The sequence below is a fragment of the Diabrotica undecimpunctata genome, chromosome 7, assembly GCF_040954645.1.
Source record: "Diabrotica undecimpunctata isolate CICGRU chromosome 7, icDiaUnde3, whole genome shotgun sequence".
Taxonomy (NCBI): domain Eukaryota; kingdom Metazoa; phylum Arthropoda; class Insecta; order Coleoptera; family Chrysomelidae; genus Diabrotica; species Diabrotica undecimpunctata.
This window is the reverse complement of record NC_092809.1, coordinates 95,593,444-95,620,295: the sequence shown is the minus strand read 5'-3', so window position 1 is coordinate 95,620,295 and position 26,852 is coordinate 95,593,444. Positions and strand designations below refer to the sequence as shown.

The 26,852-nt window shown below is 33.7% G+C and overlaps 1 protein-coding gene across 1 annotated transcript in view; it reads right to left on the bottom strand.

The window, feature by feature from the left end:
• Positions 1–3,351: 3,351 nt before the first annotated feature.
• mus101 (mutagen-sensitive 101) overlaps positions 3,352–26,852 on the bottom strand; it is an 88,170-nt gene continuing 64,669 nt past the window's right edge. Inside the window, 8 exon segments of the mRNA XM_072537795.1 lie at positions 3,352–3,626; positions 13,193–13,416; positions 13,570–13,830; positions 13,905–13,969; positions 18,334–18,472; positions 21,434–21,577; positions 22,129–22,379; positions 26,191–26,367. Coding sequence (XP_072393896.1) covers positions 3,422–3,626; positions 13,193–13,416; positions 13,570–13,830; positions 13,905–13,969; positions 18,334–18,472; positions 21,434–21,577; positions 22,129–22,379; positions 26,191–26,367 — 1,466 coding nt within the window. The 3' untranslated portion in view covers positions 3,352–3,421.

Here is a 26,852-nt window from a genome sequence, read left to right as displayed (position 1 = left end):
AGTTTGTTGGTCATTGAATTTGCGAATAAGTTCAATAATTAAAAAATAATTTGATCATAAGAGCGATGAGTTCGTCAAGTTTGAGAGAAATATAAAAATAAGCGGGATGTTACATACAAAAATAGTGCATCTTAAATATCAAAGTCGGATGTTTATAAATAGACGGTAGAAAATAATATATACATTTTAAGACATTATCATAGTCTTCGCAAAGCTAGTATATGGAATAGAATGCTTACTTAATCAGTGTAGGATATAATCTGATGAACTCTATTAAGTACACATACTTTGTTGCAAATAACTCTTGTTCGGTCAATAACGGAATTTAAACACAATTAAGAGATTTCTAAGCAATGAATATATCAATATCTGGATAAATTATAATAACATTATTGTTAAGTAAGAACATTATTAATATAGGTAATCAATGACGTATCGTCATTAGTAATAATGCTGCACTGTATGCAACCTTCCTTTCATTCAAGTATATTTCTGACTGTCTAATTTCTATAACTTATTTTTAAATTAATATCACATAAAAACATAGTCGTTTAAATTAACATAGACCGCGCGTACTGACGAGATCTCTTGCGTTTGTTCAATCTGTCTCTCTCGAGCGCATTAAAACTTTTGACTCTCTCCCTCACCAAAAGAGACGTTCCACATGTAAAACTCACTCTGTATAAACTAACTCAAATATTTTGAGACAACGTAGAAAAAGCTATTAATTAATCTCTTCCGAGTTTAGAAGATCCGTATGTAGTCCATCTCATATATACCATTTTCTATCCATCTGTCTATTGTTGCATCCATCTGTCTGTTTTGGATGTAAATAGACTCTTTATTTCAAAATTTCTTTTATTCTTGACATAGATATAATGAGACCAACTTGTCGCACTTATGATCAATTTATTTTTAATCATTTATCTTATCTTAAGTTCAATTGACCAACAGACTTAAATCTGTTCTTACACTCTCTTTAACAAACGCGCCAATTGGCAGGCGTGATATTTTAACTGCATGCATTGAGCCAAATGGCTGACGTGGTGTTCCAATGCGCGCGGGCTTTTTTTTAGCGCGGAAGCGGCCTATATAATGGCTGCATCTGGTCAGCACCGTCAGTTCAATTTGTTTTTTCGAGTGGTTAAGTGCTAGTTTTCGAGATGTTCCGTTTATTGCCAGTAATCGCCGCATCCTGCTTTGAGTTGAGTGTACTTCCAGTGGAAATGTGGTCTACGATTTTAAGGTAAGTTTTTATTATTTTTGTTTGGTATTTTTAACTAGTTTTTTAATATTCCTGTATTTAATAGTCTTATATTTTATTGTAGGTTTTTGGATCCATTATCTTTGTTGGCAACTGCAAGATCAGATGTGAGATTCAAGAGTATTTGCCTAAGCGACTGCGTTTTGAGGGATAAACTTCGATATGCTTTGGATATTGAAAGACGTCAGGCCGAAGAAATTATTATTAATCCCGCAAAGTTTTTGACGATTTCCAGAGAAGATAGGAAGAGAGTATTTGCAGCTACCGTTTCAAAGAAGATCAACAAAAAATCTGTAAATATAAAAAATTTTTTGGAGACCCTTAAGAAAAATCCGATGAAAGCAGAATGCAAGAGAAAAAATCAATGCTTAAAAACTGTAAAGAAAATTGTTAATTGTAGAATTTAATTAAGATTAATTTATAATGTGTAAATAATCATGAATTACATTTTGTATGAATATATTTTTGTCATATTAAAAATTCAATAACCATAAAACACTACTTATATATCCTATAAATACATTAGTCATATTTTTAGTTAAGTTATAATTTTAAGTTTTCAAAATGACAGTTTATAACGAGGATATAAACCAAGGGAGCATGTTGGCCAAATATTCTTAAATATAGCTGAGCAATTCATAATTTACAAAGTACGTTAATTAAAATATTATATCATAGTTTATTAGAAATGTATTGCACTTTTTTATATTATGATTAAATCTTCTGAATAACTAGTAACCCTGATCCCACCGCCATATTGGTATGATCGTTAGCCACGCCTACTAACGACGTTTTTAATACTCATTTTAATAGCCTCATAGCTTCTCCTTAGATTTTAACTCGATGATATCATGATAGTTGAAAGGAAATTGCTTCTCTGCATGATTAATAATTTTATTCAACACCTCATTTATCACGATAGAATCACTTTCTATCTTTTCTGTTGGTTTCACGGGTATTGGTGAAAACAGCTCTGTAACAATTAGAAACAAGAGTTAAAGCTATATTGCTCCTGAACTATATTTTATGATATTTATGATAGTCATAAGAATTCAGATATAAACAATACCTTCTAGGTATTAATAGCTTTTATGATGTCAAAAGTAAATTTGAAGTGTTACCAAAGTAATAATATTATTGCTTTTGTATATATACTTACCAGGGTCAGGTTATTCACTAATTTTCTTAGATAACTCCAATATACGTTTTAAGTCAATTCATATTTTACACTTCACGCAAAGCTCAAGCAAATATTTATGTAGGTGCATAACCTCAAAAAGTTATTCACGAAAATGCAAACAAGTCAATAGTAACTCAAAGAACATACAGCACTATCCAGACATTTTGCAAAGAAAACTAGTAACTCAATATACGACAAATATTGTTTAAAAAATATGATGATTATGCAACGAAGATTACAGTAACGCAGTTATCGTTGAAAATGTGGTAGGTTATTTGAGATACTATAAAACTGAATTGTGTATTTTAAGTTGCCTATACAGCCGCTAGAGTTACCACAATATTCTATGTTACAGCTACGTATAGAATAATTCAGAAGAAGGTAGTAACTCCAATTATACAAAAATCGAGTTACTACAGTTTATGTTGCATGAGTCGATATGTAGGATGGAGGTTTTTCGGACCTATTATCATCATGAAGAAATATTAAGATGAACAAATAATTAATTAATTTATCGCAAGAGCCGACGATTTGATCTTAGACTGATTAAGGCTGGAAAATATTGGAAAGATAGAGACGCTCACATCCAAAATCTGTTGGCCATTGGATTTACGACAAATCGAGAATTGGATAAGGATGATTATTAAATAAATTGAGAGTTGATCTTAGATGGATATATCTGTCAAGACTGGGAGAACTATTGACATGTAACAAATAATGCGGTACTAAGAAGAGCTAATGTCCAAAGAGAATTGTTAGATCTTGTTCGGCATACCTGATGTCAATACGATAATAAGAATAACGGAAGAAGTATCTTTATACATTCAACAACCAACATTAACCTATATACTGCATAGCGTACGGCACCCAGAGAAGAAGTATTTTTTAAATAATTTTGAATAAACAATTCTTTTATTTTTTTCTTTGTATTTTATATAAAAATAATTAGTTGTACAAATCACAATTTTAGTCTTTACTCAATTTCTTCCATAGTATTTTGAAAAATATGGTAAAATGCAGTCTCTTATATCCTTATTTGGATTATGTAAGTGGTCACTAATGTACACTGTATTAACAAGATAAATTCCCTGTTTAGCCAACGGAATATAATCAGTGAATTTTTCAACGCTTTTCTGCTCCAATAAACAATGCGTTGCATGAACTGTATCCTCAAATGGCGGTCTAAAACAAAGAAAAATAATTACTGCAAGTATTTGTATTACAAAATTTTGTGTTATAGATTTTAGTAGAATCAAAAGCAATATATTTATATTAGTTAGATTGTTGAGTTATCAATACATTCTTCTCTTACTTCTTAATATATTTGAGGTGCTGTCAAATATTGGGTGTTTTTTTAGAGGTATAGAACTTTGAAATGGAATAAAACAAATATGATTTTTATCAATTGACATGAAATTGACTTTATTCGAAAGATAATCTTTTGGCATTATAACTTAAATATGATTTCTGGCATATGACCGCAACGGCTGGCTCTGAGTAGTCTAATCTAGAGGTACAATTTTCGATAACTTTTTCCAACATTTGTGGTCATATATCGGCAATAACGCTGCGAATGTTGTTCTCTAAGTGGTCACTCGTTTTAGGCTTATCGGCGTAGACTTGCGACTTCACATATCTCCACAGAAAATAGTCTAGCGGTGTTAAATGGCACGATCTTGGAGACCACTTCATGGGTCCAAAACGTGAAACTATGCTGTTACCAAACGTTTCTTTCAATAAATAAATTGTGGCACAAGCTGTGTGACATGTTGCGCCATATCCAACTGCTGCGCACTTATTGGTTTTATTTGACCTGTTGTCTTTTTAGCATTTGAACAATGTTCTAAGATAATCAAATTTGATTTCCACTTCGGAAATCGTTTTATATAAATAAAATTAATAATTATTCGTATTTTAAGTACGATTTCCGAATTAAAAATCTATACATCAAAATAAGCTTATTTTAAAGTCACATTGTGCCTTATTTCCAATAAAAATAATAAAATGAATATAACTCCACAATAAATAAACCTTCATCCGAAATTATTTGGCAACGTCTCATGTCGCGTAGTCAAAGCACCGAATCAGATGTAGAGGTGGGTCTTTGATGTTTTTATCGTTAAGAGCGCATGCGAAAAATTTCGGACCCATGCTTTTTAAATGCATTCTTTTTTTCGAATCCTGAGAAAACTAATAAATATTTTTGAAAATTTTAAACGCAGAACGAAAGAATACATTATTACCGAGGGCCGAAAGTCTCTGAAAACTTCTATAATGTTTATTTTAATAAGTTACAGGGGTGAAAAAAGAGAAAATTTAGTGTGATTTTGAATTTTAAGTATCTCATTCAAAAAAACTTTTTGTTTATTCTAAGGGACTTTAGGCCCTCAGCAATAATGTCACCTTTCATTCTGCGTTTAAATTTTTCAAAAATATTTGTTAGTGTTCTGAGGATTCGAAAAAAATGAATACATTTAAAAAGCATTAGCCCGAAATTTTGCGCCTACGCTCTTAATGCAACTAAACCGATTTTCGTAAACAATAACTATGATTGTTTAACAGTAGTTTCAAATAAGAGAGTACCTACATAAACAAACATAATGGATATTATCGTTTATGTGTATATTTATTGAAGTGAAAGAAACTAATAAAGAATATATTTATTATAATTTGAAAAATAAACTAAACAATACAAATAGTAAATCGTACTTACATTTACATTACACGTTATTATTAAATCGCGAATCGTCTAAATTGACATTTAAAAACGTAAGTTTTTCTACTTTACTTCTTGTTAACCGTGTTCTTCTTTTATTTAAAATTAAACCAGATTTTGAACATGTGTTCACATTTACAATACTTTATGAATATAGTGGTTAAGTTAGGATATACATGGCAATGGTTTTTCCACCATTGTAATGGACTCTCGATACAAGTGTACGTTTAGATGAGTCATGTCCAATTAATTGTTCAAAAATACACCATGGACTTAAGTCATCTTTATCGGTTTCCTTTTCTTGTACTGGTTGATTTTTAATAGTACAATCTTCTTTTTCTTTTTTTTATAGAAGTAACCAGCTTCTTAACTCTTTCTTTTGTTTTTTTACCTGCATTTTTATCAGAAAATCCCTGTACTTTAAATCGTGAATCCATAAATGTACATAATGACAATGTGCCACTCTGTTCTATCCCTCTAAATCTTTTTGCTAAACCCGATATTAGTAATTGTACTACGTCGGATACTATGGATGTAAGGTTACCGTTTGCTAAAATTTTATTGCAAGATTCTTGCAGGCAGCGTACCATAACAATCACTGAACTACCCTTCAAGTATTTTTGGCCACTCATTGTACTTGTTATTTCTTTAAAAAGCCGTAAAATTTGGGAAAGTTGAGAACAAATAATCCAGTTTTCATTATTTAGATTTGGTCCAAGTCTAAATCTGTATTAACTAATACAAAGGTGGAACGGATTGCCTCTTCTAACTCGGTCATTCTTTTTAACAAGTCATAGGTGAAGTTCTACCTAGTTTCCACGTCTTGGATTGGCCGTTTGGGAACTTTGTTATGTTGTAATTGATACTTTAAAAGCCTTTATAAAGATAAGGTACTTTTTTTGAAATGTGTTTTTTAAGAAAGTGAAATTTGAAATTAGTGAAATAATTTCACTAATTTCAAAAGCGATCTTTTCTGAATTATGGTTTCCAGAAAAATGGCAGCGGCCTAATAAAACCGTTTTGAATTCTAAATTTTCGGTTAAATATTGTCGTGTTAATGCGATGTAACTCTCAGTTACTCCATATGTCCAGAGGTCAGTATTAATACAGATATTTTCTACTTCTTTAACAACTTGTGATCTAATAATTTGCTTAGTTTTGATATAACATTCCTGAAGTAATGAACCTGACGTAATGAACAAGTTTTTCTTGTTGGTGGTTTATATCCAGGAATCCACCCTGCAAACTTTTTAAAAGCTCGTTCTTCAACTATGGAAAACGGATGAAACGAGTCTTTATATAGGTTTAGTAAATCCATATCTACTTGTTTCTTTTGTTCTAAACTAATATTTTTATTAATGGAAGTATCCATCACCTATTGACGCTTGTGTGGCGGTGGCAGTATGTCAGTACTTGTAGTAGAAGCATTCGAAACGGACAGAAATGCGTCAGAATATTTACAATAAATAAATCCTTTGACGAACTATCAATAAATATTTGAAATCGAAAATGCAGATCAATCGTAAATCGAAACTCATTCATTAATCAGAATACCTAGTTATAAAAAACAAAGAAAGAGTTAAGAAGCTGGTTACTTCTATAAAAAAAGAAAAAGAAGATTGTACTATTGAAAATCAACCAGTACAAGAGAAAGAAAATGATAAAGATGACTTAAGTCCATAGTGTATTTTGATGAATTAATTGGACATGACTTATCTAAACATACACCTGTATCGAGGGATATAAAAGAAGTCGACATGTATTTGTCTGATGATATATTACCCACAAAAAATTTCGAACGGAGATTGGAACTGTCCATCCATTACCGTGGTGGAAAAACCATCGCCAGGTATATCCTAACTTAACCACTATATTCATAAAATATTGTAGTATTGTAACAAAATCTGTTCCTTGTGAACACATGTTCAAAATCTGATTTAATTTTAAAGAAAAGAAGAACACGGTTAACAAGAAAAGTGTAATAATGTGTAATGTAAATGTAAGTACTATTTGTATTGTTTAATTTATTTTTCAAGTTATAATAAATATATCCTTCGTTAGTTTCTTTCACTTCAATACTTATACACATAAATGATAATAGCCAATATATTTGTGTACTGGCTTATTTGAAACTACTGGTAAACAATGAACTAGTTACAGTTTACAAAAAACGGTTCCGATAAAAATGTCAACGACCCACCTCTAGTTTCTTAGCTATATTAGGATCGGAACCAGAAATGTAAAATATCTCTGGTCGGAACTAATCGTCTCACTAATGGGCAATGGCTATCAATGAGAAATAGGGAGGGGATACCAAGGGGAAATATGATTGTTATCTTTGTCTATTCGCTGAAAATATGATTTTATATCTGTGTTAGATATCCTGTTAAATTTTACCATACCGACCATAAACTTTTACCTACACTGTATTATCATTTAGAGTAAATGTGGTGCGAAAACGCTCCATGGTTAATCGAATTAATCGAAATAAAGGACGATTATGTTAACCATAAAATGGACGTAGTGCGCGATACGTATTTCGAACAGAACCATAATTTTCAAAATAAATTTGCACAATTTGGAAGCGTTGTTCAGGCGCCAGTCTATTCATGATAAAAAGCCAAACCAAACGAAACATAAATCACTTGACAGCTGTCAAAATGGCCGCCAGTTAAAAAAGTGTTGCCAACTTACATTTCTATATCTCTAAAAAAACACCCTTTATATTGAGAAATAGTATAAGCCCAAATACAGAAGAGAACCGGGGATTTTTATTATCAGGCAACTGCTGAAAAAAAATTGAAAATTCAGTAAAGAAGTACACCAGTTGTTTATTGATTTTCGACAAGCTTATGATAGTGTTTAAAATGCCATGGAAAATATAAATCTCTGCAACAAATACAAATTTCGTGTAACATTTCTAGGGAGTTGTCATTTCTATATTTATCTGTTTTCATATTATCTATTTAGTGAAAGTACTGCCAATACGTCTTATAAATAAGAGATTTCTCAGCCAACCAAAATTAAACAAATTCTAATAACGATTGTTTCTAAAAATCTTGTGTTCTAAAATCTATTAACAATAAAAAAAGAGCTCCTCCTGTCCGCGAAAGTGAATACTTCTTATAGCGTATTATTAGATGTCTTCTTATTCTTTCTCCCCTTTATAAGCAATTTTGCTTGTTGATTGGCGGATTAATACTTCTATGGAAGGTTGTCACACCATCTTTTGCACAGTCGACCGATACTTCTTCTGCCGATCGGTGACTTATCTCTTGCTATTTTGACGACACGGGTCTGCTCCATTCTGCTTATGTGGTTATTCCATTCTTTTTTCTATTTTATGTTCATTCATTTATACACTGTACGATACATTTTCTTCTAATGTCTTCGCTTCTCTTTCGGTCACTCAGCGTATTTCCTGTAATTCTTCTCGATACTCTCATCTCTACAGTTTCTAGTAGTCTTTGCGTTGTGGCTGTGTCGGGTCTTGTATCTGAGGCATATGTCATTATTAGTCTACACTGGCTTTACAAATTCTTGACTTCATCTCAGTGATAATGTGTCTGTTTCGCCATATAGTGTAATTAAGGCATCCTGCCAGTCTATTTGCTTTTTGTACTTGATCTATCACTTCTCTTTGTCCAGGTCTCCATAGCTGGACAGTGTAATTCCCAGGTATTTTATTTCCATTACTTCAATGGAAGTTCAATACTGATGCCATCAATTTTTATTTTACATCTGGTTGTTTCTTTGCTGACTACTATTGTTTTAGTTTTCAGAGATGAGATTGTCATATTAAATTCTTTTGCTCGTATGTTAAATCTGTGGACCAGTTTTGGCAGACTATCTTCATCTTAGGTTATCAATATTGCATCGTCTGCGTAACAAAGTATTTTTATTTGTTTGTTTCCCATTCTGTATCCTGTTTCTTTGTTAACGCTTTTGATGATTTTATCCATGATTAAATTGAAGAGCATAGGGCTCAATCCTTGTCTTATTCCGCTGCCTATTTCTATAGGTTCTGCAGAACCTGAAGATTTTATTTATTTATTTATCGTATGGCAATTACAACACATTTAGAACAAATACACAAACACTAGTAATATAGGTATTCAGAACCTGAAGAATCTCAACATTAAGAGCTAGAATTTCAAATACTATAAAATGGATTTAAAAAAATGGAATGTGCAAAAGTTGAGAGATGCGACAATTGCAGAACGGTACTCGGAAAACATCACCAACAGGCTAAGGAATCAAAATGTAAATGAAGAATACCAGACAGATATAGATTCCTACTGGACCAGAATAAAGGAAGACATTAAAGCAGCAGCGAAAAAGGAAATAGGAACAGAAATGTGTGCCCGTAGAAATCATTGGTTTGACGATGAATGCAAGAATGCAACAAAAGAAAAAATGAAGCCTACAGAAAGATGACCTGCCCGACGAACTAGAACAACTGTAGAGAATTACCAGACAAAGAGAAAAGAAGAAAAGAGGATACACAAAAGAAAAAAACGAAACCACCTAAATAAGGAACTTAAATATATAGAAAACCTCAACAGAGAGAAAGAATTCAGAGCATTCTATAAGAAAGTTAACATCAACAGAAAAGAATTCAAGGCAACCACAAGACAATGCAGAAATCAGAATGGCGACTTATTAACAACAAGGAAAGATGTATTGAATAGATGGGTGGAATACTTTAGCCAGGCACTTAATATAGAGGAAGAAGAAGAAAACCTTAAAGACAAAAGAGATGAGGTAAGGGGAACAGGCGAGAGGGAAGAGGAACCACTAACGATTCTTGAAGTTAAAGATGCAGTTAAAAAACTAGCCAGCATCAAATCACCCGGAATAGATAATCTCTCAGCTGAACTATATGAAAAAGGTAGACACGATACCATAATGGCATTACAGCAGCTTATAAAAGAAATATGGGCACAGAAATCCCTCCCCAATGATTGGAATATTGGAATACTCTGCACCATACACAAAAAAGGAGATATTTTTGAATGCTCTAACCACAGAGGAATTACGCTTCTAAATGCAGCGTATAAAATATTTTAAACAGTACTATGTCATTGTATGGCACATTATGCAGAACTGATAGTAGGAAAATACCAGGCTGGTTTCAGGGGTGGTAAATGAACAATTCATCAGATTGCAATCCAGAAACTAATTTTGGAAAAAACATTGGAATGTGGCATTGATACTCATCACATATTTATAGACTACAAAGCAGCCTACGACTCTGTGAATAGAAGAGAACTGTTGAAAACCATGAAAGAGCTAGAGATACCAAATCAATTGATAAATTTAACAAAATTAACTCTTGAAAAAGTTAAATTTAGAGTACGAATTCAGGGGGAAGTCTGAATCTTTTAAAACAAACAACGGGCTGCGCCAGAGAGTATGCCACAAATCTGGCTCTGAAAAAGTAATACGTATGTCACAAATCACAACCACTGGTTCAATATATAATAAATCAAAGCAAATCCTAGCCTATGCTGATGATGTCAATATTGTTGGGAAAACGGAAAACGCTGTACGAGAGGCGTATGTAGCATTAAAAAATCAGCTACAAAAATGGGTTTAATAATAAACACCAACAAAACGAAGTATATGAATATAAGCACGCGACCATAAATACTACGACCACTTGTTATAGAAAACGACGTCATCGAAGCAGTGAACGAATTTGTATACCTGAGAGCGCTCTTTAACACTGAAAATAATATTACCGCAGAGATAAACCGCAGAATTAGCAAGGCTAAAAAGATACTATTTTGGGCTCAATCTCCTTAAATCCACAATTATATCGAGAAATACAAAAATAAAACTCTACAAAACAATAATACGCCCAGTCCTAACATATAGTTCAGAGACCTGGACTCTAACAAAAAATAATGAAAACGTGTTAGGATGTTTCGAAAGAAAAGTACTAAGGCAAATCTATGGAGCAGTGAATGACAATGGAGTGTGAAGAAGACGATACAACTTCAAACTTTATAGAATATACCAGGAACCTGATATCGTAAAACATATTAAGATAGGACATCTGAGGTGGATAGGCCATGTAATGCGGATGGAACAAAATGACCCAGCTAGAAAATTGCTCCTAATAGACCCATCAGTCAGAGAAGAAGAGGAAGACCCAGGACAAGGTTCCATGATAACATCGATGAAGACATGAGAAATATGGGAATACGTGCTTGGCGGAGAAAGGCGATGGATAGGGACGACTGTAGAGGAATTCTTGAGGATTATAGGAGCCATGCAAGGTTGTAAGCCTGTTGTTCATCTGCTAAACTTATCCTCTGATTTATTAGTACTTAAAAAATTTTAGTTTCAAAGGTCGTTTATTCTTCCTCTGCTTTTTTAGGTAGTCAATCCACGTATCCTTTTCTATGTGTTTTGGTTGTATTAGTTCCTTTACCCTCGTTCTTTGACCTCTTAAAAAGCACCATATTTCCTTTTGCAGACCGTAAAAATCATGTTCCATTTCTTTCGAAAAGCATTCCCAGAAGTCCTAACGATTTAAGTCATTATAAACCGGGTTAGTGTCAATAAAACAGTCATTTTGTGTTTGGTGGTTTTATTTACATTCAGAACTTCATTTTGTTCCTGTATAACCAGAACTTCAATTCGTTCCTGATCAACGATCCTGTACATGGTCCTTGGAGCAAAAAGAAAAAACATAGTTTGTGGTAAGCCTCTGTGGTAAGAAAAGAAAAGATCAGCCACATAGCGACCTAAATCTATAGTCCACTCTAATCACCGGCACCAATGCCCAGACCAGATACTAAACCCGGGGTGGAAACGAAAAGAAATCAAGCCACTTGATCCAGTTATTAGCAGTATTCAATCCAGAAAGAACATCCAGACATTCGATCCAGTTATTGGCAACCTCTCGATCCAGTTATTAGTACCATTTAATCCAGAAGGAGCTTCGAAGGTCTAGGAATCAATATGGAATCCTGGAGCCGATTAATAGCCTGAATAAGTATAACAAAATGGGATAACGAAACCAGGAGATTGCATGAAAATCACATTGGAGAAAGTAGATAGGTACCGACGTAGCAACGCAAGCCTTTCTACAAAGGAGATTCCAAACGTTAGAATTGTTGGAATCAGAGAGGAACCAAGCAAATCAAGAAGGAAAATTAACGAAATCAAAATATATTGTATAATGTGCTACGGAGACCACAGTGTAACACAATGTAGTGAGTTTCTGGAGCTCAGTACAAGAGACAGAAACAAAATGTAGAGTAGCAGTTTCTCCCAGCAGAGATGTAGACAATATAGTGGAGAGCATCACACACTGATACATTTTGATCCTGGATATTTGGGCAATAGAAGAAACCCAAATGAGAGAAGAAAAGAAAATATGAAAAGAAACGGGATTCCCTCCCTGAAAGAAACGGGAGAGAATTTGGAAGTCGGGCAATGGAATAGATCCGAATAGCGGAAGGCCAGAATAAGCTCGAGAAAATATTTGGTACAGAAATGGCAACACACAAGGACAAAACTCAGTAAACTGCGCAAGCCACAAGGGTGTAGAAGCCTTACTTTCCACGGCAATCGTGCGCATAAAGGATTACAAAGGAGGCTCTCACTTAATGAGAACAAGGTTTGCAATGCTCATTCATTACGGAACAAGCGGCGACAATGTTGAGAACACAAAGAAAACCAATCCATGCAGAATTTCAATTCGTTTATGATCAACGATCCTATACACTAGTTCTTTTTTTATTTTGTCATAACAGGTAGTTAATCTAGTTCCCTATATTTAGCTTTAGTACTTCTATAAATGAGTTGTCAATTTGGAGGAGTACCTCAATGTCATAAAGCACCGTGTAGCTTGGTAATATAGCCAAAGGAAGTATTACAAAGCTACAGGTAAGAAGCGTCTAAGGAAAACGAATAGACACGAAATTTTCTAATTAGGAAAACCTTTAAAATAAACAAAATATCAAACTAGCAACAACTTCGCAATTTATTTTAATATGATATACAATGTATAACTTACTTCAGATTGATTACAACTCCTCCTCCAGCTTCTATTACTCGAATGATAGGTTCTCTTTTATTTGCTACGACAATCGCTCTCATATCATTAAAAGCCCCATACCCTCTTCTGCCGACCTCTTTCCTCCACCAATGCATTTGTTGTGTTCGTGTTTCCGTTTCTCTATCGTGCGAAATATTGAATTTTCCTACGGATTTGGGATTACCAAATTCATATTCTTCTTCCTAAAAATAATTTTAAAAATTTTAGTGGAGAATACATAAATCCGATTAAATTTTTCCTCGTTATATATACAAAAAGAAGAATTGTACTACTCAAACTTAAAAGTAAATAAAATGTAAATAAAAATGTCCGTTTGATTAAAAAAAAATACTAACGTTCAGAAAATGTCCGACCTCTATCGATTTCTCTAGGTAAGAAATATGTAAGATCCACTTCCCAGCAGCCATACAAGATAAAGACTTTTCATTTCTAGCAGGTTTTGGACATAAGAGATGTGTACAAGACGGATCATAATTGGCTAAATTAGATACCGTGGCTCCTAATTGCTCCAGCTCCGTTACCATCTTTGCCCTCTCTGTGTCGTCTGCAATTCCAGAAAGCGAAAATACTTTCATTTGGTTTTTAGCTTGCTGATGCTGAAATTCGAGAGAGAAGTATTAATAAAAAATAACAGCATTACAGTAGTATGAAATTCCGTCGTAAAACTCACCTCTTGCGATCTAAAATCCCATCCTACTGTGCACGGTTGTGAATCCTTGAATTCTGACGTGCCAGCTAAAAAATGAAACAGTATTGTATAAATAATTTCTGTAAAATAAAATTTTTTGAACAGAACTAAACCGTGAGAGTGAATAACAGTTTTATAATTTGTTTTTTCCAAACATACAATATTGTTAGTTTTCTTACAGCATAAAGAAATAATCGTAATAAATACTTATGAATTTTTGAAAATTTTTCAATGTACAGTTTTGCCACAATAAGAAAAAATAATCTGTTCCGGTGTATAATAAAGCTACCGGTAAGAAACGGGACAAAATTTTAATAACAACATATATAACTGTAAAAAAGGAAAATATATGTAATAAAACGTTGAATATTTTCCCCTAAACATACGAAAGATCTAGTTAAACAAGAATTATATCTTGAGCCGCCATCAAATTGTAATGTAGAGAGATGACTCCATCTGAAACATCATCATCAACATATTTATCATCGACGGATAGCATTATAGGATAGATAGGATGCACTGAAGTTCGATGGCCAAATTCTGGAATAAGAATTAAAGATAAACACCATATCTATTATTCTGGAGACGACACAACAAAAAACAGAAATGGAGTAGCGATAATAGTAAAAAGGGAAATAGCTAAAGCAGTAATAGGATTTACGCCCATATCACATAGAGTTGTACTATTGAAAATTAACTAAAGTCCCTTTAATATAAACATCATTCAGGTCTACGCACCGACATCAGAATCTACTAATGAAGAAATAGAAAATTTCTATCAGACTCTAACAGACTCTCTAAAACTGACCAAAAACAAGAACTTCCTATTATCATGGTCGATTTCAATGGCAAAATAGGACAAGGTACAGTTGAGAATATCGTGGAGTCATATGGTCTTGGCATAAGAAACGAAAGAGGAGAAAGAAAAATCCAATTCTGCCAAGAGACGGATATGGTTGTAACGAATACACTTTTTAAATTACATCCAAGAAGACTTTATACATGGAAAGCACACGGTGATACCCCAAGGAAAATTATAAGAAACCAAATGGATTTTATCAACATAAACAAAAGGTTTAGAAATTTTATCACCTCAACAAAAACATATCCAGGCGCAGATGTCTTCTCAGATCATAGTCTATTGGTTGCAAATATCAACATACGACTCAAAATAATTCATAAGAAAATGAGGCCCAAGATAGATATAAGACTACTAAAAGAAAATGACACCCAGAAAAAGTAAAAACAGAGATTAATAAGAATTTTGCGAAAATAGTTGAAGACACTACTAGAGGTATAGAAGAACAGTAGAACGAAATGAAGACATCTATTACCACAATTTCGCATGAATATCTAAAATCAAAAAGAGAAAAGAAGCAAGAAGGTAGAAATAACAACGAATACAAAAAGTTGCATAAAACTATACTAAAGGAGATAAAAGGAGCAAAAGAAGCATGGCTGACGGAGAAATGTAAGTAAGTTGAAACACTACAACGCAAACATGACGATATCTATATGCACAAAAAAATTAAAGAGGTACAGAACACCAGAAAACAACGCTATACAGGCATAGTTGTAGACATTGAAGGCCATATTTTGACTACCATTGAAGATAAATTACGAAGATGGAAAGAATATATGCAAGAATTATTCGAAGATGCAGCACGACTGAAATAAACAATCCCTACGGCCCAGAAATAACAAACGAAGAAGTAACTATGGCCATTAAGCGGATTAAAGATGGGAAATTACCATGACCTAATGAGGTGCATGGTGAAATTTTAAAGCTATTAGAGGCACACCAAATCACAGCTCTTACGAAGCTATTCAACAACATCTACGAGACTGGTTACGTACCAAAAGACTGGCTACTATCAATATTCATTCCACTTCCTAAAAAAGCCAACGCTAGAAAATGTGAAGAACATACTATCATTCACTCGCGCATATACACCAAATTAGAAGAACATCTGAGTGAAGTTCAATTTAGATTCAGAACAGGACTCGGAACGAGGGAAGCACTTTTTAGTTTGCAAGTTCTAATACAGAGAGCCAGGGATGTCAACTGCGATGTGTATGCATGTTTCATTGATTTCGAGAAGGCATTTGATAAAGTCCCACATAAGAAACTAATCGATATCCCAAAAACATCAGGACTCGATGGTAAGGATATAAGACTGATCTCAAACTTAACAAAAAGCAACAGTACGATTAGAAAATGAACTGTCCGAGATCTTCTCAGTCGAAAAAGGAGTTAGACATGATTGCATATTGTCACCGACATTATTTAACATATACTCTGAAAACATCTTTAAAGAGGCCTTGGACGAATCAGAAGATGGGATTGCTGTAGTGCAGTGTTGCTGGCAGATAGTGCGCAGGAGCTCCAAAGGATGACGTTGTAGAGGCATGCAACAAATACGACCTAAACTAAATTGCTGGAAGACAAAAATAATGATCATTAGTAAGAACACCAACATAAACGGCAAAATTGCAATAGGCTATACACCGTTAGAAAGGAGTGGAAAAATATGCTATTTGGGCTACAATATTAAGGATCCCAGCTACGAAATAAAAACTCGTATTGAAAAAGCCAAAAGCTCTTTCAACAGCCTTAGGAAGATTCTCTGCAACTTATCTTTAAGTATCAATATACGCATAAGAATTCTTAGATGTTACGTCTTTAGTGTCCTCCTCTATAGAGTAGAAAGCTGGAGCCTTACAGAAGATGCCATAAAACGATTACTGGCATTTGAAATGTGGTGATACCGACGTATGTTGAGGGTCTCATATATACACCACACAAGTAACATAACTATTCTCCAGAGGCTAAGAAAAGACAAAGAAATTATTAACGCCATACAAAACAGAAAATTGGCTTACTTCGGCCACATCATGCGTAATGATAAATACCAACTTTTACAGTTGATTCTACAAGGCAAGATTGAGGGTACGAGAGGCCCCGGACGTAGACGTATATCCTGCCTGGCCAATTTTAGGAAGTGGACTGATCTAACGTCAACTGATCTATTTCGAGCTGCTGTAAATAGAATAAGATGGGTCAATGTGGTCGCCAACATCTCTAGAAGATAGGCACATTTAAAAGAAGATAGCATTACTCTCGGCTTCGAAACGCTTCAAACGAAACGTCGTACTAACAGGGTTGCCATATCAATTACTCTGTACAACACTTTGGCAGATTACAAAAAAATTTAATAAGAATGTTATCGGTTTGAAATTTGAACTGCCCATGCTGAAACCTACAGAATGTAACTTATGTTTTGAAAGTACGTCATACAATCTACAATCTACAAGTAATATATCTATAAAAAATTTATATCTATAAGTGCATTATATGCATATATTGTATATACAAGGTGTGACAATAGTTCGTCGAAGTACGATATGTCCGTTATTATACCTCACTTGTGTTTTTAAACCTTGAAAATTGTCATAGTTTTTTTTTATTTTAAATTGTTTTATAACAAGGGGACCATCAACTTTAGGGGACCATCAACTCCAAAAAACCTTCTTCTTGGTATCATTTGAAATCCATTAAAGAGTCGTGAATGGCATGTAAAAAACTGGATACTTGGCATTTGACAAAGAAGTCTTCATTGGTTTAAATTCTCAAGTAGTTTCCAAGTGTGCTGCATGTGGAATGAAAAAATCGATTCATACGAACAGGGATAAATACAATTTGAATCTTCTAGCGACTTGGGGTACTTTGGCTATTAGAAAAGTATCATATCGTAGTTTATCAATGTTGAATATCCCGCCAATGAATTTTCACACTTTTAATAAATACCAGCAAGAACTAGGAGAAACGTAGCAGCAATGTTTAACTGATGCAAATCAAGCAGCAGAGGAGGAAAAATACCAGAAAGCTTTAGAAACCCTAAACGTGACACCAGGAGGAACCAGTGGTTGTTAATGGTGGATAGAGTCCACCATACCGTTTTACTGATACTGAAATGTCTTCCTGAATAAAAAATCTGATTGCTTTTTATATTTATGTTAAGATATATTTACAATTCAAAACTTATTTATTCTTTCCTTCGTCCTATTTAGTTCGCTTATAATTTAAGCAATATACAATGAGACTTATACAAGGTTGATCAGAAAAGTAGAAAAAATAAATATACAATTTTTTAGAAAATTTTGTAAAACATTTTTAGCAACGTTAAAGCACAAAAAATGGTCAAGATGATCTCCGCGATATTACTTAATGAGATTTTCTTACAATGTCTGAGATGTTTAATTTGTAAATTTCCAGATCAAAAGTAGCTTTTGGATATTCCAATAAACCATGTTCCGTATCGGCAAAATTTGAAAAAGGAAACGACAAAAAAATTCTACGAGTTTCCTGTTTTTGAAGCCGAGTACACATTTTAGTAAGAATTGTTAATACCTGGACCTGGGATCAGAGCCTGGAAGTTTGTACTTTGTCTTTTAGCAGACCCACTGGCACTAAGCATGTCTTCTAATTGTTTAATTCTGCTTGCTAACTGTTGGTTTTCCGGCGTTACATCTCCCTCACTTGACGTCACCTGTAAAATGGTATTTAATTAAGATAATAACAACCCCTAACCGCAACTATTTTTTACATGTATTGTAGCGTTTCAACTTTCTAATAGTAACGCCCCTCAAAATTTTGATTGTGCTGTACCAAAATATGATACACTATTTTGTAGACTGTTTTTTATTACGTCTAAACACGCCGTACTTCAGTTCCCATGTCATTAATTTCGTCTGTGTCTATCTGTTTCTCTTGGCCGGTCTCAGCTTTTGTGGAGGAAGAATTCTGAACTAAGTAGGGATTCTTCAGCACTCCGCATAAGACAGAGTGGGCGGGAAAGTTCTCAACCCCGACACGGTGCGTCCCATATGGCTGATAGGGGACGCCCTGTATATTATACAGGATAGCTGCGAATAAGGTTCGCCAAATAAGCACCCGCGGATCAACTGAGGACATGGTATAGAGCAGCAGCTATGCCATTACTAACTCCAATTCTAGAATGACTTCTTAATAGGCTTGGAATCAGATACTTAAAGGCGACAATCAGATATTGGTTTAATCGGTTGTACTACTGCAGTGTGTAAGGCAAGGAGAAACCAATACACTAAATATTCTCAAGATATTATGACTATGGCAAGTTATGGAAAACAAAAGGCTCCTAGTCCGTGGCAGACCTTAAATGGTCAAGGGGTGCTAAGAATATCCACGTTAAATGCTAGGAACCACCCGAAATTGGAAAACAAAAATGACACATTGACAATTGGAACCTGGAATGCAAAATCTCTCTTTATGACAGGAAAATCTCATAATATCGTGAGAGAAATGAAAAGAATAGGAGTCAACATTCTCTGAGTCAGTTTAGTTAGGTGGCCTGGATCTGGGCAGACAAACATCGATAACCATGTGATATACTATGCTGCTAATGACGATCCTCATAATTATAACGGAGTGGCATTTATAGTTGACGAGAAAAGCAGTAAATGTGTAAAGAACTTTATACCTATATCTGATAGAGTAGCTGTGCTAGAAATTAATACCACTCTTCGTTATATTAACTTTATTCAAATATATGCTCCTACAGGAGAAAAACTAGAAAGAGAAATACGAGAATTCTACCAAGAGATCAAACAGCTAATGAAGATCGCAAAGAAAAATGCTGTGAACATTATTATGGGAGATTTTAATCCCAAAGTAGGTGAAGAGCGGACCGAAGACGTAGTCGGAAACTTTGGTTTGGGCCAAAGAAATGGTAGAGAAGAAATACTGGTCCAATTTTGCCAAGAAGAAAATCTAATGATCGCAAACACCTGGTTTAAACTACCAAAAAGAAGATTATATACATGGAAAGCACCTGGAGATAATCAAAACCACATAATAAGAAATATTGATTATATATTAATTGACAAGCGTTATAGAAATGGAATCAGGGCAGTTAAAACATATCCCGGGACGGACATAGGTTCCGACCACAATCCTGTTATCGATAAAATCTCAATTAAACTGAAGAAAATTAAATGCAGAGAGAAGATAAAACCTAGCCTCGAAAAACTTAAAGATCCAGTAGTACAGACAGAGATAGAGAAAATACTCAATGATACACTCAAAGAAAAATTCAGTGAAGCACCCGCGGTAGCAGAAGAATCAGTAGAAAGTATTTGGCACACCTTTAAAACAACAATCACAACTATACAAACAGAACAACTACAAGACAACACAGGAAAACCAAAGAATACATGGATGACAGAAGAAATCTTAGAACTGATGGTCGTAAAAAGATCTTAAAAAACCCGCAATGAAGTAAAATATAAAGAAACCCAGAGAACCATCCGAAAGAAAATCAGGAAAGCCAAAGAAGAATGGATGAACAGCAAATGTGAGGAATTGAGGGAATTACTAAAAAACATGACTACTTCAATGCATAACAAAAAGATTAAGGAAGTCACAAATATGAAGAAAAAATTCACTACAACATGTAGAAGATATGTAGAAGATGTATGAGACATGTAGAAGCCTTTGAGATGTGGGTTTTCGAAGGATGCTGAAGATCTCTTGGACAGAGCATGTGACCAACAACGAGGTGCTCAGAAGAATGGGGACTGAGAGAGAACTCCTAAATATTGTAAAAACCAGAAAAACGAGTTATCTAGGACATATTTACAGAGGAGAAAAATAAAACTTCCTACAACTGATAATGGAAGGGAAAGTGGAAGGAAGAAGAGGTGCAGGAAGAAGAAAATGCTCCTGCCTGAAAAATGTAAGAGACTGGACAGGCATGGACACACATTCGATACTAAGAACAGCTCAAGATAGAGAGAAAAAATTTGCTGTAGTTATAGCCAACTTTCAGTAATGGAGAGGGCACCTTAAGAAGTCTAAACTAAGTTAAAAGTACTTAGCACTTAGGTCACGAAACCCGTTATAAACGTATTATAAACAGACTCTCTTACCTATTAAACATGTTTATATTGACACTTTCGTGTGTTTATTTGTGTGTTTATATTAACATTTCTGAAAATTCTGATTTTGGGAACATTTCAACAATGGTAATTAGAAATAGTTACAAACCTAGAACATCACTTCAAACTCTTCTACTTAGAGAAAGATAAAACACATTCCTGCAATGGCATCCGAGTTAACAAAATTCTGTTAGATGTAAGCTTCAGGTTGTAAGGGTAAAACAAAAGTTTATTGTGAATCATGTGACATATTTTTATGTTTAACGGGAAATAACAACTGCTTTAAACAATTTCATTTACAATAATTTTGTATTGATGCGTTCCTGATGTCCTTTTGAATGGACATGTTTTCTTTTCACATTAAGCAAAAAAATAAAAATTTTGAAAAATTTACATGTGTTTTTATACTAAAAATTATACGAATTTTATTATTTAATCAAAAAACAAACAAAAAAAAATCAGGTCCGGTCTTAGGAGGATAATGTAAGCATGAAAAACCAAGGAATACATGTTTGCTACAAATATAATAAATATACCTCAGGATTCGTGCAAGTAGTATCCAGTTGTTGCTGTTGTAATAGTTGGTCTTGAAGGTTTCCTTCCTTTTCGTCGAAATTCAGCTTGTAGGCTCCAATTTTGGCAACCTTTTCAGCTAACTGCCGCTTTATTTCAGAGAGAGGCTAAAAAGAAAAAAAAAATATTATATGTGAGCAAAACTATGTTAGATTGTTTTGTTTTCCTTTTCAATTTTCATTAAGCATCAAAACTAAAAGATTGACCCGACCCAAAATTGTTCTCTTCACAAACCCAGAGATTCTTTATTAAATATACTTTTAACCATAAATAATCTGATTTATGGTTAAATTCTTTATTCGATCAATGATCTTAAAGAAAAAAAAAACAAAAAAATGAACAAAGAAATCTGAAAATAATTCAACACAGAAATATTAAAAGTTAATACTCCACAATAGAAGTATGAAGAACGAATAACCAGCAGATTACACGAAGATCCAGAAACAATATATCTAGAAGAAAAGTGGGAAAGCATAAAAGAAGCAGTTTTAGAGACGGATAAAGAAACCTTAATGAAGAAAACTAATAGAAAACAAAAAATAAAAAAATGATATCATGATGAATGCCAAAAAGTAGCAGATACAATAAGAAAAATAAGAATAAAAAATTTAACAAATAATAGTGAAAATATTAGAAAATAAATTATTGATATACTAACCGTGCTTTTATTACTTTTTGGAGATGGCTTATCAGGAAATTGTCCCAGCCAATATTCAAACTGCTTTTTCAAATTGGGTGACGGATCCGGTTTTAAAAAAGCACCGAGCGGTGTTTCAGGCGTCTTTACAAACGCCCAAGGTTGCGGTATGCTGTACTCTTTCGTTTCTTTATTGTTTTGACTGAAGTTCAAGTTGCTCTCCCTAAATTGTTTCATAATTTTATTCACTGGTGTAACTTGGCTAAATTTCTCTAAAATCAAATTCATAAGGACATTTGAAGTCATAAATAATATTAATATATAAATAGAAGAAAATAACAAGAACAAATAAACAGAAATAAGACGTAGTGACATAAATAAAAGCCTTGTGCACTAAAAACACTACCCTATAGGTATAGAACGCAATAGGTAACTTTTTACAGAGAAAATTTTCCAAAAAATTGAAGTGAAAGCTATCTTATAAACATTAAACAGCGGTAATAACTAAATATCCTATTGAATAATTGGAATTAGTACAGTGAATAATTGGAATTGAAAAAAAACCTAAGTAAGATCCTCACCGGAGTGATAAAAAGTACCTACATAGAAAATATAACAACTAAGTAACTTCGGGAGGAGAATTATTTTGCGATGAGTCTATATATACAGGCTATCACATAAAACATGTGAACTAGAAGATAACGGATTTCAAAGATGTAAACAAATTCCAACAACACCACCGAAGCAGAGCTTCAGATTTTTAGAAAAAGTAAACATGACACTAAACTTAATTCAAGCCATGAAAAGACAACTAGAAAATATTATTTACTAACTTTATGCGAATTACCCACAATTTCATTTAAAAATTGGACGTTTTTTTTAATTATGGAAATTTAATTATTTCTGATTTACCCAAAAAATTTACAATGCCAAGAGTTCGCAGGAATCGGCAATTTAGTCATTTAAGCGACTTCGAAAAAGGACGCATTGTAGGCGTGAAAGGTTTTTTTTTACGGAAAATTCCACGAAGAGTTGAAGCTAGTGTTGTAGAGCATCAAAGGTGTTCAGAGTTTGGAGGAGGTGGTCCAATAATGAGACTTAACGGCGTCGTGGAGGGTCTGGACGTCCTAAAATATTGCAAGGCCCTGATTGGCGCCATCTTAGATTTCTTGCTCTCAGAAACAGACGGTACAGTGTATATCAAGTAAAAGATGATTTAGTTGCAGCTACAGGAAGGGTAGTCTCAAGAAGAATAGTTAATCAAAGACTACTTGGAATGGGACTGAGAGCTTATCGTTCTCCTTTTGACGCTACCTTTAACACTACAGCATAAGGCTCGACGCTTAGAATGGTGCAGAACTCGGCAAAACTGAAATGGCCAATGGAATTTTATCTGCTTCAGTGATGAATCTAGGTTTTGTTTGGGTGGCTCTGATGGGCACATAAGGGTAAGACGTTTTCGGGGTGAGAGACTAAATATAAATTTGGCTGTTAAACGTTATACAACCAAAAATTATGGTATGGGGTGCTATATATTTGGGAAGCAGATCACCTCTAGTTCTTGTTAACGGCACTTTGATAGCTCGTCGATACATTGGTGAAATACTGCAACCTGTTTTACATTCCCTACCTATAAAGCATTCCAAATGTGATATTCCAACAGGATAACACAAGACCTCATATTGCTCGTGAAACCATGAAGTTTGTTACATATGCACAATAAGTACGCATATGTAACTATTTGTATTTATACATTTGTTAAATATTTCTTTGTTTGAATAAATATTTTTAAGTCTCGCGCACAAGGGGTGTTACTTTTATGGTAGCTATATTTCAGTGAGTTTTTGATGTCGTTTATTTAGTATGCTTTTTGTTTCTTGTAATCTGTATTATAATGTAACATTATTATTATTATTAAAGAATTCTTGTGACTGTTGCTCGAAAAATTTATCCAACTGAAAATGATTACCTTTTAACGCCTTTTTCAGTGGCCCAAAGATGTAAAAATCGCAAGGTGATAAATCGGGGTGGATGCATTAATATTCTTCATTTCTTTAGTTCTTTCACTACTTATGCAACATGAGGCCGAGCATTGTCGTGCAGGAGAATGACATCACGTTTCATTATATAGATTTGCGTTGACATACTCTTTAGATTCTGTTACTCATCTGCTTGAAATTTAGGAAATATTTTAAAAATCTTTTGAAATTAAATTCCTTCTTTAAACTACTCTCTTCGAATTCGATATCGGAATTTGGTACGCTGTAACATACCTGTCATTTTAAAAATAGATACCGAATATTTTAGCTAAACTCTCGTAAAGTGAAGGGACTATCCGAAAACTCCAAAAGAGTATTGATTCCCGATGATAATCCAACAGGATAGTACACTACAAACGTTACGACTTTGGGTTCTGTAAACTATATGAGCAAGGATTCTTCATGCTCGAAAAAAAAAACATGAACTTGTCTGCAGGACTTAAAATTTCTTTGGTGGCGAAATATTTGCGTGTTTCCATTGCATCGATTGCAGTTTGTGTACGATACTGGAGATACTATGGAGAGATCCCACACTCACACCAATGTTTTCTGAAATTGCTGATTGAAATTCGACGATTTTCTCTACTCAAACCTTCCTTCATCTTCTTTCTTCAACTCTTAAATTTTCGAAACCGATCCTTGACAGTTGGATAGGCAAAAAATGCGTTTCCATACACTGCTTGCATTCGCGTATGAATTTACAATGGTCGCAAACTATCAGCATACAAAAATTGGATGACTACACGCTGCTGATTATATTTGGACAGATTTGTAACAACAAACGCTATTTTTAAGTCACAATACTTCAAATCAGTCAAATACAAATCATAGGAACTGATCAGGAAAGGTCAGTGCTACCTTTACAAACATAACTAACATTACAGAATGTCAGTCAAAAGATCTTATATACTAAAAGGCTAAGCCCTTTTCTTGTGCGCAATACTCCTCCTAAACGGTGATAGATAGGAGAATAATTTTTTCGAATAATTAAACAGATTGTTGAGTAGATTCCCCCTAAGGTTTAAAATTTAAAAAATTCGAACCGGTTTAAAAATGGCGGCTATAAAATGAATTTTTCCTATAGTAAAGTATAGGAATTCAATATTATACACAATGCAACAAGGCGTCAATTCTCGAATGCTGGAATGCACCAACAAGTGTTTCCACTTAAGGAATAACGATATTCGGGATCCTCCTGTCTCCAATTTTAATTTATGGGGTCTGTTTTACACTATCTGATGAGTTGGTATTTTTTTATTTTTTTGTTTAGTTAGAAAGTATTCTGTTTCCAACAAGTGCAGCGTGTGTGAGGTGTTGTGATTGATATTTAGAGATTTAGACTACGTTTTGAGTTTAATACTTGAAGAATTAAATAATGAGGTAAGCATTACTTTGTTTTTAATTTATTAGTTAGAAATATATTATTAATTTTGTTGGGAATAAGCCACAATTTTACTTTAAATTAGGTTTATTTTAAATAAATAAATAAAAAATAAACTTATTATAAAGTAAAATTGTGGCGCATTCTCAAAAAAGTGGAACAGTAGGCAGTAGTGTAGACTAGCGCGGAGCATCATACTGTTTTCTGTATTTTTTAAATTTAAATAATATTTAAATATAAATTTAGTTAGTTAGTTAGTTAGAGTTCTCAAACCGACTTCTTTTTCTTAAACGTGGCATTTTAGAATCTAAAATATGCAAAAAAAAGTTACTTCCGGTTTTACTTCCGTTTTTTATTTAGGAGGGGCGGAGTCTAACAATCATATTGTTTCCGTTTCCTAATGTAAATCTTCCTGAAAATCCTAAAAAACTACTGTATCGATTTTCAATTTAAAAAAATTGGCGTCGATACAGTTTATTTTTAGGATTTTTGGAACATTTACACCAGGCGACGGAAACGATGGATCGTTAGACTCCGCCCCTCTTAAATATCAGCAAAACTTACATCAAAACTCGATGTCGAGTTGGTCCGCTAGTTACAGTTATTTCTAAGTCTAACCTGAGTAAATATGAGTTTTAATTGAACAAGCGTGTATATAATTACCTGCACTATTTAAAAATTTCTTGTGATAAGGTGTGACATTGTTAACTGGCGTTAATACTTTCGACGATTTGCTGGAACCTGCTAAATCTGAAGGGGTTAAATATACTTTTGCCGTTTCACTGGGAACTTTATTTTTTTGTGGAGTATTTTCTACATATTCTTCTCTTCTATCAGGTGCTAAAAATTAAAATTTAAATTTAATTAACAAATTACTAAATAGAATGGAAATAGTTGGATTATAATCCAACTCTCTTTGCCGACTATTGCGAGAGATATGCTTTGTTTATGAAAAATGAGGAAAGAGAGCAGTAATGATGGAGCGTCCTGATATAATAAATTGGAGGCATAAATACAGAACCATAACCAATTAGAAGGATTCATTTTTAGGAGGCTTGACTATTGGTCTAAAAGATACAAAATAAATAGGTCCGAGATTCGTCTTGTTATATATTGGATCTAATAAAGGTTTTGCACCAAATTCACAATGTGTATTTTTGGAAAAAAAGATTCAGGCGACTACCATGACGAAATGAACGACGAGTCTTTCAAAGATTGGTTTGAAAATAAACTAATCGCAAACATCCCGAAGGGAGAGTTAAATCTAAAGGTATGTAAGGATGGTAGTAATGGATAATACTCCATATCATTCATGCAAACAAAAT